Source organism: Porites lutea, chromosome 2 (genome assembly GCF_958299795.1).
Source record: "Porites lutea chromosome 2, jaPorLute2.1, whole genome shotgun sequence".
Classification (NCBI taxonomy): Eukaryota; Metazoa; Cnidaria; class Anthozoa; order Scleractinia; family Poritidae; genus Porites; species Porites lutea.
The window spans coordinates 47,519,403-47,539,082 of record NC_133202.1 but is presented as its reverse complement, the minus strand read 5'-3'; the positions used below and the strand labels follow the sequence as shown (position 1 = coordinate 47,539,082).

Here is a 19,680-nt window from a genome sequence, read left to right as displayed (position 1 = left end):
TTGGGTCCTACCGGAATATTTGGGACCACCTTTGAAGGTCACCACTCTGACCGGTCCGCTCATTTCGGTAGGGCGGATGGCCCTTTCCATTTGACATAGTTGTTGTCCCCAGTACCCCTCATTTGCATCCTGCTTTCAAGAACAATAACCAAACTTGTGGTGGCAGTGGGTCTTGTCAGCACAATCGGAATGCACTGTTTCACTTGGGACGTGGAATTTCCGAAATTTCAAACAGGAATTTTTGTTGAATGGAAAGCACCCTTTATTTCTAAGGAGGGATTCCAAATGCCACAAGCGCAAGACAACGACAGAGAGGAAGGACTTTCACCGGCTTTGGCTCGCACAGCTTTAGGCCCATCAGACGTGGACTCAAGAAGACACCTAAGTGTGGATTCAAAGGACCAACAACTGAGACACATTTCCGACGGAGGTATGTTTCAATCGTCAGTTGCTCATTTGTTTCGAAACAGTTTGTCGGAGACAATACAGTATTTTTGAATCACCTTAAATATGCAATTTGAATTTATTTGACATATTTGCGTTTTAAATGATAAGTTTTATTTCTGTTGTATTCAAGCATTTGTATTTTTATTTCATTCCCGAAATAAACGCTTTTTGTTCATTATTGCCTATTCTGGCAATAAAAAAATTGTGGCGGTGGTGGAGCTAAAAAAAACAAACAAAAATTTGGTGGTGGTGGTTGTATCTAACTTCGCTATAGAGCTTGTCACGGGTTTCTACGCCATCTCGACGAGTAGGCTAGCCTGCGAACAGCAGACGTATTTCCGGTTGTCGCTTCTCTTCCTCCGAAAAATAACGACGTTATTTTTCCGAGGGACAGAAGCAATGACCGGAAATACGTCTGCTGTTTGCAGGCTACGAGTAGGCAAATGCGTGAGAAATTGCAGTGTTTGTATAGAATTTAATGTCGAAAATTTTTTCGTAAAACGGTTGTTCTGAAAACAAAAAAACCAAAAAACAAAACAAAAAAAAATATATATATATATCGTGGGCCCCCCCTGATATATATATCTAGCCGGATTTATGACCAGGGGCCCACACACCTTAAACTGGCTCAACTAAAGTAAATATCGCCAAGAAACTCAGCTCTTACCTATGGTTTTCTTAAGGTGACTCTCTTCTTGGTTCCTGATTAGCAAAAGAAACATTCAAGTCCATCAAAAAGACACTCTGGACTTGTCCATACACTCTAGCTGCTTAAAGGCCCTGAATGACGGAGGACGCTTGAGACTTAAGCAAGTTCTAAGCAGAGAATTCAAGGTTAAATCACCCCCCTGACTTCCTACACCCCCCCAGCCTAGCACGTGCTTGAGGGGAATGCTTTCATTGGCCAATGGGCCTCAAACGTTACAAGAATTTGACATGACAAACTAAAGGCAGACATGACCAGTGCTCTGACTCTCCCAGACCAGGACTAACGGAAGGTACAACACTTTTGCAGCACCCTCCCCCCTAGGGATTGACATGGAGGCCCCTTTCCAACCCATGGCGAGCTAGCTCAGGGACTGAACTTGACAATGAGACCAACCAGGACAGCAAGCCCCCTATGTTTTTTCTCACCGCAGTGACCAGAAAGCTGGCTATCGCCAGCTTTCTGTGCGAATATTCTGGTCCATTTTGAGGTATGTTTTCAAAAATTCGGCTAGATATATATATATATATATATATATATATATATATATATATATATAAATTGCAAACAAAAGCTATACAGCAAAGAATTTTAATAACAAATTTTGGGGGCCGTTACTGTGCTTGAATTTCTCCAGACGCTTGCTTTAGATTTTCCATATATTTGTCTGCAATTTTTCCGAGAAATTTTAAAAAGTAGTTCTAGCGCTTGTAGCTGCATGTAACGCCCTCAAATGTTTTCAGTAGAATCGTTAGGAGTGAAGCTTTAGTTTACAATCTATAGCGGAGCTCCACGCGCGCTCGGGGGGAACCCCATAGCTAAGAAAATTTGGTTATGACGTCAGCGTACGACCTCCCGTCCGTACAGTTCAAACACCTCGCTCGTTTCGGCCGTAAATCAAATGCCCGGACTTTTCAGTAGAGAGAGAGAAAAAAACGAGTCTTTCTTTACACGAAATTTTAATGTCTACGTTAACTTAGATAACAGGGAAAAAGCTAGAGCGAGAAATAAGTAACAACGGAGACCATTTTCGTTGGACGAAAAACATGAAAATTATAGAGCGGCGGTTAGAAAATGAGAAATGCTAGCGGCTAGCATAGTGAAAATGAGCGGCAGTGACAAAGCAGAGTGAACAGGAACACAAATATTCCCTCCATAAAACGTGTAAAGAGGAAGTTAAAAGAAGTCTCATGTTTTAGTCGTGCAAAACAACGGCAAGGAAATGTACAAAACAGTGTGTTGCACGTGCAAAGTTTTTTTTTTTTTTGCTACTTAGATCTATTGTTGTGGTTTTTTACCGTTCTCGTTGTTTTCACCGTTTCTTTAGTATTACTCGATTTTATATTTTCTTTGAGGAAACTATAAACATTAAAGAGAGCTTCGCTTCTAGCCCTGGCTAAATCTATATATTACTTTCTTTAGATCAGCTGTTTTACGGCAATTATTCGGCACTAGATTGTCATACAAGCACTAGGGTCATTTATACGAGGAAAAATAAGACGCGTCTTACGTAAGACGCGTCTTAAATAAGACGCGAACTGTACTATTTATACGAGCATGTCTTAACTAAGACGGGAACAGTTCGTATAAATGGTTCGCGTCTTATTTCTGTTCTTGACTCGTTTTCATGTGAATGTTGCCCGTAGCAACGGCAATCCAATGGGCGCGCCAAAAATTAACGCATGCGTACTATGGGTTCGCGTCTTATGTAAGACGCGAAGGTCATTTATACGAAGTTTTTCTCGTCTTAGCTAAGACGCGTCTTATCTAAGAACAGGTGTTAAGGGCTGTTCTAAAATAAGAGGCGTCTTAGCTAAGCCGCGTCTTATTTTAGACGAAATGTGCCGTTTATACGGAAAGTTCGCGTCTTAATTCAGACGCGTCTTATTTTTTCTCGTATAAATGGCCCTACTGTAATTTATCACGCGTTTGCCTACTCGTCAAGATGGCGTCGAAAACCGTGACAAGGCCTGTTCACAATAGGAACTAACTTTAATTACAAATAAACTTTGTCGAACGAAATGTCAATGTAGGGTCGTTGTGGGGGCAATGTGGTGCAGGGAAAATGAAATAATAATAATAAAAAAGATAAAAGGGGCGAATAAATTAATTGTGGAGAAAGGAGGAGGGAGGTGGGGTAAGTAAAACACAGTCTTTGGTGCTAATAGAACTAGTTGTCTTCTTGCTCATTAATATGTACGATTTTCCCTTTAGTAAAGAAAACGTGCACATAATTAAGTTACGGCTTAGTGATTTTAAGACACAGGCGAGTTAAAGTTTGTTTCTTAGACACCATGAATTAACCAATAAAAAACGTTTTTTATTTCTCAGTAATCAACCAATCGAAAACCAAGGCATTTATCGACCTCAAAATAACGAGAAAACCTTTCAGACTGATCAACTCACTTAAAAATAGCCCATTACCTAATCTTGATAAGAATCCACCGCATTATATTCATGAGATAAAGACAAAAGGCTATCTCTTCATAGGCGTACACGTATTCCCCCGTAAATTAATGATATTTCCCCACAAAAAAGGATAATTCTGTCCTTACCATACTACGTTAGTCTACCTCAGGTGCACACGCAGAATACTGCATTGGGATTATGATAGTACTTTTAAGAAAGTATTTTATCTTTTTTAAGACAAATTGTACTAACAGAATAAGCAGCGGCGTTAATGACATACGGTGTTCACCCATCAGTGAAATTTTTGTTTTTTACTGAACTTTTCCACTTACACACAGGATTTGGCGTGTCATGTTTTATGAGGTTATTTAGAAAAATTTTTTTCAGATTACCTTTTCTATATTTTTAGGTGGACTTTGCTCAAAGCGAGGATATCAACAGGCAATACCTCTGTGCCTACCAAACAATTGCAATTGGGATTCTGAAACAGGTCAGTATGTTCAAACAGAAGAGGAACGTCGATCCCTGTATGTGGTGGAAGAGGCCCTTGAACAGCTCAGGAAAATAAAAGGTAAAATCCTCAGTGGCTATTCATTGTCCAATGGCACTGTCTAGACTGCTTGCAGTCCGCCTTTTTTCTTAAAATCCGCCTAGTCCTTATCTCATCCAGCGCGATTGCAAACCACTACGGTATTTTTAGAATACGGTATTGAGACGAGACGAGAAAGGACTATTCTCGTTCCCAGAGCCTGTCGTTTGTTGGTCACGTGGTCCAAAAACGAGGGGCTCTGGAAGCAGCTGACATCCGGTCGCGCAGGTGCGGAAGTTACAAATATCACTGCTCGTGCTCATAACGGATTTTTGTCCCTCACCGCTCCACTGGGGAAAAAAATTACTTCCTGAGGTCTCTCCAGAGAGTGGCTTCTTTGGGATGCTTTGAAAATACAGACTTCACTAAACTCGGATTCGCTGATAATTTGGAGTTAAAAGAAGACATTAACAGAAACCGGCTGAACACACTGTTGGTTTGCAGAACTGAGACAATTAATCGGCAGACTATCGTCTGAGTTATGTGACTTATTTTTTTCAATCCGTTTGGCGAACAAACACTGGGAAAGCAATATCGCGAAGATCGATATAATGCGGGAAAAAGTCAAACTAAAAAGGTATCTTGTTCCATGTGCTGCAAATGCTATCTTACTTCAAAACGCTTTTTGAAACGAAACCATGCATGTGTTGTGTTAAGAAAGTTCACTCGATGTTTACTTCCTTTGGAGGTGTCACATGTCTTGGCATTAATTTTGCCCATGAGCTTTTGTGTACAACAAGAGTTAAGACAAGCAAAGGATTTACGTCAAAACAAATGAATATTAATCATTTTACCGATCCAGGAGAAGTGACAGTCTAATACACAGCCGTTTTTTCCCATGGCAACTTTATACAGCACTTAAAGGCAACCCGGGTGAATCAAATTCCTGTTCAGTTCTCTCTGTATATCAACCCTAACTGAAACTTGAGCCCGGCCCCAGTTTTCTAACCCTGATCATAAAACTTCAGGGTCACTTGGTGTTTATGGGGACCATTCAGTGTTCTGCTAAAAAACAATTATTTACCGAGGTGGAAGTGGCTAGTGGTGGAACTGGGACGCAAAGCGGCGATACTAAGGTGAATAATTGTTTTAGTATATACCAAAACAGTGAGATAATTGAGCACCAAAATGATGATTTTCAACACATTTCGTGTTGCCAAGGATTACAATTTTGGCGCGCAATGACCGAACGGCCACGGCCGTAGCTTTTTCTTGCCGACAAATAAAACTTTTGAAGGCATTTGTTAAACTCTACTTGAGGGAAATTTCTTGAAAAGGAGTTGTGAATTCTCTTTTTACCGTTCCGTAAAAAAAGTATTTTTAAAATTTAGTTTAAAGCTTATTTATGAACATGTCGCTCGCTCGGAGGGACTGGAGGCGAATCAGTGAATAGCGCTGGAAAATTACTGATTGAGTAGCCAATCAAAGCGCGCGAAAAAGAATATCCATGGTTTTATTATATACTAAAAGGGTTTATTCTCCTGAAGATTTCAGGTATCATCTCCTAACTAAAAATCCTCATCAGTCACCTCAAAAGGAGAGTTTTCAATAATTTTGCTGTCAGACTCAGGAAATCATGAATACTTGAAAAACGTTAACTGTTATAGTGACCAATCACCGAAAAGTTCAGTACACAAACCACAAACTAATTACCATTGCTGTTTGAGGTTTTGTTTTCTCACCCCCTTTTAGCTTTTTGTTTGCAAGGAAATAGCATTCCTTATTATTTGTGGTGTTCATGGTTTTGTAACTTTCACAGTATAGGTGAACTCTTGTCACCTCTGTTGTAGGGGTATAAACAGTTATACGTACTATTGATCACGGTTTACTAATAAAAAGTGTTTCCCAGGACACTAGTTTGGTAGGTAGTGATGGTAATCATTCAAATGCATCCATAGAGAAACCTGTTTAAGTTCCCTTATGGAGCCCATTGGTTACACATCTTTGGGGTTTTAAGGTTTGTTTTCTTTCTTAGGGGAGGGCTTATAACCAGGGGGACATTTTTCTTGTTTACTGGTAAATGGGCCTATAACTGGCGGACGTATAAGTTGGGGGGCGGGGAGGAGACTTAGAAGCAGTAGTTTATGGTAGCCTGTTACGAACATTCAGATAATGGGGTAGGTGCCAAGAGAACGAAACTTAAAAAAACCTGCATTTTTTTATTAATTATGCTCTACTTCTCACTAACTGAATGCCTAGAACACTTTATCATGTAGCTGTACTTTCTTATCTGGAACAGTGAAATGTAGAGTAATAAACACTGTATATAGACTGTATGCTTTAAGAGATCCCCCTTAAGTAGTACACTTTGAGTATCATAACCTGAAAGCATTTTCTTGGGTGGCTGCACTCATCATGTTTTGGAAGTGGAGTTCAAGACCTGGTTTGAAATTAAGGATAGAATTTTGGATCAGGTCCGAAATAGGAAAGTCCAAATCACATAGTTTGGTCAAAATTTGGCAAGGCAAGAAGCATACTGCGGGGCCAACCTGAACTGATTTTTTGGAGGTAGTGCCCCACCCCTAAATCCCATCCTCTGCAGTTGTATTGAATCTGAATGTGGTACTTTATAGAGTTAAAATTCAATTTCTGCTCACAGCTTTTGATAATTTATAATTGTTTAGTTCCCTAAAAATTCATTATGTTGTGTTATGACATGAGGGCTCCCAACTAGGAAAAAGTTTTACCGGAACTCTGAATCAATGACCAGTGGAAGCAAGTTTTAATTTGGCTCATCATTATTCTTCAATAACCAAGTAAACTAAGATGCCCTATGCTTCAGTGAGCCAAGCTGTGTGCAAGCTCAAGGAGGGGTGGAGAGCAGGTGTGGAAGTATTGGCGATTAAACTATGATATTACTGTTGATCAAGTTATAATGTTATCCACCCTATCAAAGGTGACATACTGCAAAATCCAGTTGTTATCATCAACAACCACTTACCCCAGTATGATGCAAAATAGACTACTCTAGACAACTTTGTTTATTTATTGTTTTATTTATTAACACCTCAGTTGTCCAACGTTAAGTTTTCTTTTTTTTTTTGAATTCTTAAACCAAAAGGTTGAGAACATTGTGCTACCTTACGTAGTGATCAGATAAATAACATAATTATTTATCAAGAAAAATTGTGCAATAGCTGCTTTTTGTTAACTGTTTATCAGTTATTATATTTGTCAAAATGCCACACGACCGGAAGCCAAGCAAGGACTGTTAGGATGAGAGTATCTTCTTGCAAAACATTTGTAGCAAGTCAGCCACATAGCCTTTCCTTTCACAGCCCAATTCTTACTGTTAAAACAAAAATTATCAGAGGGCCGTCAAATTATCTAACCATGATTTAAGCATTAATTCAGCAGAACAAAAACGTAGATTAGAAAGAGTACTTGCCCTATCATCTTTACACAATTCAAAAATTGCCTTTTGCGAGCAGCCCAAAAAGATTCATAACCAATTCAGTTCTGGCTTTGTGCACTGCCATCAGTGGTCTTATCATAATGAAATAAAGGCTTATACCAAAATATTATCTTGACCTCAGTTTTGCAAAGGAGATGTAATTTCAACAGAAAACAGAATAAATTAAGAGCACATTGCAATAAACTGGATAAACTTAACGTACATATCATTTATGTAATATAGTCGGAGCTTGATTTCCTTTCCTACTGTAGCACCAACGAATATCTAGAAGAATATAATTAGACAACTGATTAGACTAATTAATAACGCCATACCAGCCAGTATGAATCGCTCTATTTTGACGAGCAAGGAGCAACAGGACAAACTCAGAACCATTTTTTCCCAGTTTAGCGCACAACGAAGGCAATACCTTTTTTGTTAAGGCTCGTTGTCTTCGTAGAAACTTCTCAAACTTTGCCTTCAATTATCTTCAGTTCCATTGGATATAAACAAAATGGGATTGTCGTTATCCGACGAAAATCAGGCATGGATTTCATGCAATTATCACAGGCCGCATCCTGCTTAGCTCAATTCAAGAGCGCTCGTCTGCTGGGCGGGAGGTCGTGGGTTAAAACCCCTGCCGGACCAACATTCAGGGTCATTAAAAAACTGAGAAGAAAGTGCTGCCTCTTTAATGACATCTGCAAACCGTTAAGCTACGTGGAAACGGACGCAACAACTACCAACATTGTTGGGCCAACAATGTTAAGAGTTGTTGGGTCCGTTTTCACTGACGTATCTAAAAGTCTGACTGGTTTCAAAATTTGCAGAACAACTCCCAACAACACGCAAAAACATGCAACAGAGTATGCAAAAACGCACGCAGCAGGTAACACTTATGTTGGGAGATAATGGCCAACAATATTGCGTCCGTTTGCACGGGGCTTTAGACTTTCTAGTCTTCTCGGAAAAAAGGAAAAAAACCGTGGGTCTCGTAGTCAGACCCTGTTGGTGTGGCTACCCTTTCCTGGGCTGGCTGGGTTATCTGATCCTCCTTCAGGAGTGGTAATGACCACCTGTAAACAATGACTGTATGTATGATTTAGTTTTAGCTCAACGTCTCCATCCATAAGGTTCATATAAGGACTTATAGGTCTATTTGCGCTTCGAAAGTGTGTTCAGCATAGGTAAATATTCCTTCAACCATCTAGACCACAATTGAGAAATCAGCTTTTGAATTTTCTCCCAATTCTTCCTACTCGAACGTTGTAATATCTATACTTACCGGTGTGAACTGTCCTCCTATATGCCCAGACAAAAAAAAAAATGTTTGGGCGCGACACCTTCAAAGCTTGCTGATTAATGACTGACTGGCCCATAAATAACCAAACTCTCCGCGCCTGTGAAGCTGATTAGTTCTTCGTAGGTGACACTACTGTCAGCTAAACCTACATACAGATTTTCTTCTTACACTATCCCATGTGCCTCTCCAATATAAGAAGCACCTGGAGGGGAGGGGTTAAAATGCCACTCGACCTCCCCCCGTTAAGTCTTTGGGTGAACCATTTCTTTTTCGATCCACGAGTTCTTCACTAGTGCATTGACTGCTACATCGAAGTCGTTTCCATTATCATGGACTATTTTTTGGCTTTCTTACTCGATTTACTATTTGAAATGCCCAACAAATTAACAGTGTTTCTTTCTGTCGGGTCCGTTTTATGTCATTTCCCCCATTGGTCAGTTACTCGACAGTTTCAGGATGTGAACAGGCATTACTTTTGTCGTGTTTGTTTGGTTTTTCTCCCAGTCGACATCCTTCAATAGTTATTTTGTATTTTTGAGGTAGCCATTTAAGCTAACGATTCATCAATCACAGCGGCGACAAATCTTTCAGTCGGGGAACGTTTTTTTCAAATGCAAGTCACGAGACATGAGACATACGTCAAGCCAGTTTCTCTTTTTCCTTCCTTTTCTTTTTAGGACCAGTATGTGTAATGTCTATTGCCGGCCCGTACAGGAAAGGAAAGTCATATGTATTAAGCGAGGCTTTCAGTCAACCACAAGTATTTCCTCTTGGACATCATTTCACTCCTGAAACAATGGGAATATGGCTATGGATAGTACCAGGAGTGTTTAAGGTTAATGTTATTCTGGTAACGATATTGAATAAATACCATACAGAAAAGAAAACAAGCCTTTTTTGAGGGTCTATAATTGATTTACTGAAAAGTCCTTGGGGGCCCTTTTTCAGTGTCAAGTTTTATAAAGCTCGAAATGTTAATTTTATTGAAATGGATCCATAGAATTACCGCCGACTTATTCAGTACATTCTAGATACTGAATAAAGAATTAAACCGAATCAGTTTTAGTTGATAATTTCTCGATGCGACAGATTTTCGTCAATACACGCTTTAAGATTATTAATATTATTAATATTGTTTTTTTTGTTATTGTTGTTGTTGCTCTAATTCAGTGATATTTAATTGTTATATATTTTTATTATTACTATAGTGTCTCTAAACGCCATATGAAAATTAATTCTTTCTATATTTTTTAGGATTCCAGGGGCCAGGAATTCCAGCTAATACTACTTGATTCTGAGGGAATTGACTCTGTCGGTAGTGAAGGTTATGACGATAGCCAGATTTTCACTTTGACGGTTTTACTGCCGTCGGTTTTAATATACAACTCTCAAGGTGTTCCTACACGGAAAGATCTTGAAGGGCTAAAGTATCCTCTTAACTATTTCTAAAGTATATTTTCATTGAATTATGCTGAGTATGATTAGATGTGAAGAATTTACAGATCGAGGAGAATAATAACAGAGGATGACAGCCTTCGAGATCTACATGATCCTTCACATCATACGAAGGCCGAATTCAATTATTGTTTTAACTACCTCTAATACCTTGACTTAGAGAAATCTCGTCTCCTGGCGGTAAGCTAGGTTTTACGGTTTTACCCGTTTTTCGGTACGTTTTCAGGATATAAACAGATGTTTTTTTCTTGGAGATACGTCTTTGAAAAGTGATAGACGTCATTCATGGAGCAATATTTTCGCGAAATATTGCATTTCTGCCATTCACTTTTATTTACTTACACCACCACTTGATATACGTTTGACAGTTAGTGTGACATAAAAATTTTTGTAGAGAATATTTTCCACCGATACGTTTTTACACAAAGTCCTAGAATATTTGGTATAACATTTTGCCCCCCCCCCCCCCCCCGCCCAACCCCGCTCCTCATGGCTAAATTGCGCAAGTTTTTACATAAGAGCCAAACTGTGGAAAAAAGCAGACAAAATTGCCAATTCGCGGAGGTAACTCTAAGGGAAGTCAAATTGGCTCTCCTTTCGCATAAGAAGAACTTCTGATCTTATGTAAAAGAACTTCAATCCCTGAATAACCTGTTTGCTTCTATATATGCAACAGACCGCATAGAAACACCGATCTCAAGCACCAGACAGGGATAGAACTCGATCATGATTAGCCTTTGCAACACATACAAAACTGAAAGCCTCACGGTTAGTTTTTTTAATACATGGAGTTGAGGGGACAAAGGCGCCTTCGTCAGTGCTGTTGCTATATATGCTAAAGTTCTTCGTAGATTGCTTTCATTTGGTCTTTATGCTACAATAATGGTAAATCTATTTAGGAAACGTTTATTTTAACCTGTTCGTTAAAGATCAACACCCTTTTGAGCTAGCCCACCCAAGTCTTATCCTTCAAGCAAGGTAATTTGACCAAAAACCCAATTCCGGAATGCCTGAAAATCATGTCCAATACTGGTATTTCAGTTAACTTTTACAGGCATTAATTTAATCTTTACAAAGAGTTCAACGTCCTTCACTAGTTTTCTAGCTTTATCGTTAAGCTCTCTCAGAGCATAGAGGTGCAACCAAAAACAGAAGCTGCAGCTGGAAAATCGCAGGAAGACTCAAAGGTTTTCTATAAAACATTTCCTTTCTTCATCTGGTTGCTACGAGACGTCACTCAGGACATTCCACCAGACTATGTCAACATCAAAGACTACTTCCTAAAGATGGTATACTTAATTTAAATTGCCGTGTGTGTTTAATTAGGAATCATTTTCAGCAGCTGTGCATCATTAAGCATTAGCTCTGACTCGAAAGATATATAATTTATATACCTGCATGCATGCTAATTGCTAACTGAAGACATTAACGCATAGTTAGATAATACTGAACATTGTTTTCGTTTTGACCCTAGCAGAACTCTTTTTTTTTCTAGCTTGAAGAAATTATTGCTCTCGCGATATGTAGTCGAAATGCTCGTCGCCTTAAAAAAGAATGAAACGTGTTTTAGATATTATAGAGGTTTGAGTAAGTCCTATAACCTTTCTTGCGCTATTTATATGGCTTTAATTTTATGCGAATAGTCAGCTTAGATGTTCATCTTAAGCTTTCGTTTGTCACGTCAGCCTGGGTAAAAATCTGACTTAACTTTGCTTAATTCATACAGGTTTTCAAGGTTCGCGATTCATCATCAGCTGAAAATCAAGATGGCCAGAAGGTTGCTGATAGCATCCTAGGTTATTTCTCTGGTTTTGAAGCGTTTTCGTTACCTCCTCCCACTGTTGAGAAAGAGGTGCTGAAGAAAATCAACGATAACAAAAGTCAAATAAACCCTTCTTTTTTCCGTGGATTAGATCAATTTAAACGGATGCTGGGAAATATTCTGACCCCTAAAAAGAGCTTTAATGAAGGAGAGCTGGTTACTGGAGAAGGTACAGGTTTTTTTCGTAATTTGAAGTGAGGAGGATACCAGCCTCATTTACTATAGCAATGACACGTATGATAGGCAACTTTGTAGTCGATATTAGTTTGTTTCACCACGTAGGGAAAGACAGGGGGTCTTAATGGTTTTTCATGTTCAGACTTCTCTCTTCTTCGAATTATTTATCTTATAGAAGTATTGCTTTTGCGGCTAACGTTGAAAGTTCTAATGTTTCTGTCGATATTAGGCAGGAATACAACAACAACACCAAAAGCTTTATTTGCATGACCATAAAGGAATTACAGTATTGCAAAAGCTATTGGTCTAAATTTAAGTACTAATTCAACTAATTAGTACGTGAAAAACATTACAAAACGTTACAGTTCTCATTCATTCATTCATTGATATTAATTTGGTTCGGAATATTCTTATTGCAGGCGAACAATAGTGAGCCCCCAGACTACTCTTGGTCAGAGGCACTTTATAAACTGTATAGCGAGGTTTTTCCAAAATCTGTCCACATTCTCGAGATGCCCAAGTTGTGCATATATGCATGGTATCTGACCGCGAAGGCCCCAGTGCAACGCTGCCAGCAATGGCAAAAATGGCGAATCTGGCAAAAATTCACCAAAGGCTTAGCGAAAATTTAAATAAGACTACAATAGCAACTCCTGGTAAAGTGGCGAAGTTGATGAGAATGACGAATCTGACAAAAGTGCCCAGATATGCTGTATGTATGTCTTGTTCTTAAAACATATCTCCAAGTATGACATAGTCTAGAATTCATACTTCAGTTTACAAGGGCCATTTTGAATAATTGAATTTTCTATTTTTGTTGTATATAAAGTAGAAAAATTGTTAATAGTTCCAAAGCAATTTTTGGACCAACTTGTGTCTTATTATAGCCAGGATCATGTGTTTATCACTTTGTAATTGCCATTTAATATGTACAGTAGACGAATAACATTGTGACTTCCATCTCAGACTACACTGAAACTGAATTGTTGCCAATATGCTACTCTAGCATTGCAAGACAATTCCGTTGTTGGTTCACTGCATTAATAAATCTTGGAGTTTTTACTCTTAAATTATACACTTACACTTTCTGTAGATATCACCTTCCAAGACATCTGCGAATTACAAAAAAAATGCATATCATTTTCACAAAAGCTATTTTTCAAATCACCCGTTCATGGATTCATGACCTGGGAACTACTCGTGGAACCTCGTCACCAGGACCTGAAAAGTCTTTTTACCTCAGGAACGACATTTGTTGTTAATGCTAACATAGAGTTAGCCTGCGAGCAAGTTCTCTGGGGCGCCGCGCCGTCAGAGAGCCCTGGAGAACTATATCATTGACTTGTTAATAATACTTTGGCGAATTTTCGCCAAATTCTACATTTCCTTCTTTGAAAGAAGCCCTTTGCAGTATCATGTGAATTTTGGCAAATATCAGCGATATTCACAATTTTTGCCAAATTCGCCATTTTGCCATAATTGCAGCTCTCATAGGAGCCTTTTGCCATCTCGTTTGAATTTTTGCTGGTACTTGGGCGAATTTTTGCCATTTTGTTTGACAGTTTTCGCCAAATTTGCCATTTTCGTCAAAATCGCAACTCTCAAAGGAGACGCATGATCATTTTATTTGACTTTTTATAAAGGCTTTGGCGAACTTTCGCCATTTTCGTTAAAATCGCAACTTTTCTAGGGGCTCCTCTGCCATCGTATTTGACTTGTGGCTAACTTTAACAGGCATTAATTCGTTTTCGTCAAGGGGACAATTTGCTACCTCACAGGAACATTCGCAAACCGTGGCAGAGTTTGCCAATTTTGCTATTTTCGCAAATTTCAAAGGACCCCTTTGCCATCTCGCTTGAATTTGTGATAAGACTTTGGCGAATGTTCGCCATATTCGCCATTTTCGCCAAAATCGCCACTCTCAAGGGGAACCCTTTGCTTTCTCATAAGAATATTCGCCAAACTTTGGTGAATTTTCTCCATTTCCCTTTTTTCCCGGGTATATTACGAACTAATTTAAAGTCCAGTTCCAAGGTTGCTTGCTAGCTCAATTGGTAAGAGCGCTGCACAGAATTTTTTCAGGCTTTCTCAGTTTCGGAACTGCATAAGTTACATATTTAAATTGATGATCGTCTCTGTATTTATAGTAACTGTTCCTATAATGTCGTTTTCTAGGTCTCGCTGCACTGGTTCAGTTCTACGTCGAAGCAATTAATAGCCCAGGAGTAATTCCTAATATTCAGAATGCCTGGGAAACCTATGTGGAGATGAAGTGTTCCGAGGCTATAAGAGGGGCTGTGAAAAAATACGAAGAGGTTATGAAGTCAAACCTGAAAGACGAACGTCCTTGTGATAATGATGAATTGCGCAAGTTCCATGGGACTGCATTAGAAAAAGGTGAAGGCAACTACATGACAGAAACGGTGGGAATTTCAACAAGCACCACTGAGAAGTACCTAAACAAACTGAAGGTTGGTTTAAAATGAAGTAGCTGTCGATGGTAAGAATTGGGTAGGATGGAGGGGTATGAAGAAACATGAAGATAGCCGAGCTTGTTACACAACAACCTAATGGATAATAGTCAGCCTTTTATAATGGCTTCAGTATAAAACATAAGAGCCCACCAAATACAAAATACCGTCGGTTGCATCTATGTTCTAAAAGGGTGCCAGACAGAACGTATTTTGCCGCCAAACATTTGAAGTTTAACGGCCGTTAAAGCAAACCGTCGCGCCAAAAATAAGTTGTTCATATGTTTTTGATCGACCTGATCAGCATATTTCTCGCTCAGAAACAGCGCACTTGCCTCCAGAAATTATTCTTAACGTCTAAAAATTCTTCCAAAGAATATTTTGTTGAGCGAATACAAATCAAGTCGACAACACCCGCCTAATCCAAACTTGGAATGTTTGGCGACAAAATATGTCATAATCTTTACTGATATTTGGATTTTTTCTTTTCTTTTATGTATAATATTTATGTTTTGTGGTGCGCATTTACTTTTGTACCAAGTTTATGACATTTATGTGAATTATTTTTGTATTTGTTATGCCTCTATCCTGTCTTTTCTCATTTTCATGATCAATTATCATAATTATCATGGTCACCCAACTAGTTCAGATTTTAAAAGTTATTTTGGGTGTCCAAATACCGTATGTAACAATAGTTCTTATTTATAGTTCTTGTAATTTCTTTTAGTCTACAGTAGAAGAAGTAAACTTTTTGTTTGTTGGTAAGTAAGTCAGTAATCGGTTTAATAACAGTGTTTCCACATTGTGGGTCTTCATCAGTTACTTATAGCGAAAAAAAAGTAAAAATAAAAGCATGCATCAAATATTTACAATAAAACCACAGAATAAAAAACAGAACAAATAACTATTAAAAGAGAAAGTATTTACTAGGATCGTGTGAATGAAACTCAAAATATAATTAACAAGAACACGTTTTTGAAGCGTACACTTCGGCGTTGCGGAAAGAAGGTCCTGGATTCTTTTTGATATCATAACAAAGCTCCAATTTTTTACAAATGACCTTGTGGCTTAAACTTATATAGTCACTTATTGGAAAATTACGTGTACACAGGCGTAAAAACTTCCCTAAAATCTTATTTCCATATTTCATTGCTATTCTCTTTTTTCGTACTTAGACAACAAATACACCTTTCCTCGTTTATGAACCTGTTTGTTACTCCCCTTTGAAACAAACTCACATTTTTTTCCTTTATACGTATTACCTCTTTAAACGAGAATTTGCACATTTTATATAACAATAAATTTTAGACGACACTTGGGTATTTTTTCCGGATACCCGTCCATACAAATGCCCTTGCTTCTCTCTTTTTGTGTAAGAGACGTTAACTTCTGCACCGGAAATCTGCTTGGTGCATGCCAGTGTCGCTGTAAGCGAATTCGATGATCATTTCCGTTATAAATAAATTGCGCATAACGAGATCTCAGTTCAACTTCCTTTATTTCCTCTACAACAGCAGCAGTTTCCTTATCTTAAACTTGCTGATAATGCACAATCTCCACACTGAGGATAATTCATGTACAACACCGCAACATAAATTATTACATGGAAAACATAGACACGCAGTACAAAAGCAAGCGTGAAAACACCTTTTTTTCCAAAAAAACCAAAAGAAGAGGAAGCCAGGATAATGATTCCTATCACAACCTGTACGAAACGACGATAACTGCGTTCTTCTTCCTCTTGTTGACAATCTATCGGTTGGTCTACACACAACACAAACGACTGCACCTCTTTCTCTTTCGAATTACTCTTGCTGCAATCTTCTTTAATTGTCCAAATCCCTTCACTCTTAAACGTTATACACATTCCTTTTGCAAAACGTTTCTCCGGGTAACTTGTGTCATCTTCACTTTGTACAAACTGATGTCGTCTACTTAAGCATAATGTCTTTCACTCCCTTAATAGTTTCCTTTCATTAACTTTAGGTTCGCGGACCAGCCCATTCTGAAAACGCCTTATTTCCTTTTTTGCTGTGGGCCTACCGCGAACAGTGTGTGCATTTGTATGTGAAGGCGCCATATAACACTGCAACATACGTATTTCAGCAAAATATTCACTATTTCCTCTTCTTAAATAGTCGCCAATTTTATCCCAAATTTCCAAATCACTCGGATCAAAAACATCCAACTCTTCCCTAATTAGCTTATCAATTTCGGTGTCCAAAAAAATTTTTTCGGCCCTTCGGGCCTCAGTTTGGTCTAAAAATAGTGGAGAGGGGGCCCTCCTTTGGATCTGCCTCCAATAACTTAAAGCTATTTTTCACATTTCAAATGACCTTTAGTCGCCGTGGCGCAACCGTTAGAGCGGCTCATCTGATCTGACTAGTTACACTTTAGTTGGTTCAAACCCTGGCATAATATATATATATATTTTATTTATTCCTCATAATTATTTCTTTCCCTGAAAGAATGCATCAAAGAACTCGAAAATACCTCGCACTAATGCCGAAGCAACTTCGGGATATTCGGATATCCCGAAGATTTAACTTTGGAAAATTCCTGAACTGCAAGAATCCTTAACTTCGTGCTCCGCCGAAGTAGTTAAGTTAAGGTTCTATAAGAATTTAAAAATGCATAAACTAAATAAATAAATTAAAATCGTCACGTTTCTTAAGATTATCAGGAAAAATATTGAAAAGGGCAGCCGTAGTGTCCTGGAAGGTTCCTTTTTCCAGAGGAACTTGTTAGGGTCAGGGTAAGAAAAGTTGTTGTTGTTGCAACGTACAACCCAATCAATGAAATATTAGCGCGTTGGGAACCCAATATTTTGAACTATTTATACAGATCAATCAATGCTTTTTAAATTTCCAATCAAAGTTGTTTTCTTTCAGTTTTTTTATTCTATTTTATTCGAACATATGTATTATTTATCACGACAATAGACAATTTATATGTAACATAAAGTGAAGTACTTCAGGTGACTCGACCCAGTTTTTTTTTTTGGGGGGGGGGGTACCATCCTACTTTGAAGCTCTCTGGTATCCCCACCATTACTTTTATCGTAAGTCTAACATATAGAATGGATAACATATAGATCAATCTACAATATAACATAAAATTTTTGGCGATCGGAGTAAATGTCACGTGGTTATAATGCCACGCCCCTTTGAGGTCTGAGTCGAAAATCTGCTGTTGCCGGCATTTTTTCGTGAAAATCTCTCGGCTACACTAGTGCGAATTAGTGCCTTGCGCTGAACAGAGTTTCACCAAAATCGCAAAGACCCAATTCGAGAAATTCAGCTGTTTCCAAATTTAGGTCATAATTTATGCGAAATGATAAGCAAACTTTACACGGATTATATCTAATAAACTATGAGATTCATCTCTTTATTTTGGGCATCGTTATAACAGATGGGTCCTTGCAAGTCAGCAAAACGCTTTAGGGCCTTGTAAATGCGCGCGATTTCGAGCAAAGCAAACATATAGAAATTATAGTTTTCGCTATTTGTTGACGTTTGTCAGCGATTAAGAGTCAATCTCACGAAAAAAGCATTTTCTTAAAAATTCGTAGTTTTTTTTCCTTCAAATTTTTTATTCGGAAGTCAGCCAAGCGTGGTCATTGCACGCGTGCTGAACAAGAATGCTGTATAATGACAGACTAGAAACAATAGACAACTCCCAAAGCACAAACTCAGCCAAAACGCTAAAAATCTTCAATGTTTACTCAAGTTTGGGCTTATAGAAGATAATGTCACAGTTTTTCAATGACCATGAAATTCAGAGTGCGGGTAGTTAGTTAATCAATTGTGGCGCTGAAAAAATTTGAAGGAAAAAAAACTACGAATTTTTAAGAAAATGCTTTTTTCGTGAGATTGACTCTTAAACGCTGACAAACGTCAACAAATAGCGAAAACTATAATTTCTATATGTTTGCTTTGCTCGAAATCGCGCGCATTTACAAGGCCCTAAAGCGTTTTGCTGACTTGCGAGGACCCATCTGTTGTAACGATGCCCAAAATACAGAGATGAATCTCATAGTTTATTAGATATAATCCGTGTAAAGTTTGCTTATCATTTTCGCATAAATTATGACCTAAATTTGGAAACAGCTGAATTTCTCGAATTGGGTCTTTGCGATTTTGGTGAAACTCTGTTCAGCGCAAGGCACTAATTCGCACTATGTGTAGCCGAGAGATTTTCCCGAAAAAATGCCGGCAACAGCAGATTTTCGACTCAGACCTCAAAGGGGCGTGGCATTATAACCACGTGACATTTACTCCGATCGCCAAAAATTTTATGTTATATTGTAGATTGATCTATATGTTATCCATTCTATATGTTAGACTTACGATAAAAGTAATGGTGGGGATACCAGAGAGCTTCAAAGTAGGATGGTACCCCCTCAAAAAAAAACTGGGTCGAGTCACCTTAAAAGTGACAATCATGAAAGCGTTCACAACAGTCACGCAATGTGCTGTCCAGACAATGGTCGCTGTGTTTACTTCCAAAGGTTAAGTTGACCTCGTACCTTGAACATGCTGTGTCGTATTTAAGGTGGCTGAACACAATTTTGGCAGTCTCCGAGTATATGTCATTTGCCTAATCATGGCAAGAGAAAGGTTGCAGCTCACAAGCTGAAACTTGGCAAGTGTAAAATATACTGATGAAAGATTTTGACTGACGGGTAAAATTTGACGTTTTCGTAGTTTCCATGGCAACATGAACGATTGAACACAACCTTAAAATTTCACTTTTGCTTAGTTTGCATAAAATTCGCTCATTAGATTTTCCTATTTATACTAGTACATGAGAAATTTCTGCAATTTGATTGGCTTAGAGCAGTGGTATTTCAGCTTAATTTGAAATACCTACATGTGAAAATTATAAACCTTTTGCGGGTAGTAGTA

The 19,680-nt window shown here is 38.4% G+C and overlaps 1 protein-coding gene across 1 annotated transcript in view; it reads left to right on the top strand.

Moving 5' to 3' along the window:
- Positions 1 to 19,680, top strand: part of LOC140926321 (uncharacterized) — a 32,276-nt gene that overhangs the window by 4,702 nt on the left and 7,894 nt on the right. Inside the window, exons 4-10 of the mRNA XM_073376075.1 lie at positions 274 to 430; positions 3,972 to 4,133; positions 9,526 to 9,683; positions 10,103 to 10,275; positions 11,409 to 11,592; positions 12,030 to 12,294; positions 14,478 to 14,773. Coding sequence (XP_073232176.1) covers positions 274 to 430; positions 3,972 to 4,133; positions 9,526 to 9,683; positions 10,103 to 10,275; positions 11,409 to 11,592; positions 12,030 to 12,294; positions 14,478 to 14,773 — 1,395 coding nt within the window. The remainder of the gene's footprint in view (positions 1 to 273; positions 431 to 3,971; positions 4,134 to 9,525; positions 9,684 to 10,102; positions 10,276 to 11,408; positions 11,593 to 12,029; positions 12,295 to 14,477; positions 14,774 to 19,680) is intronic.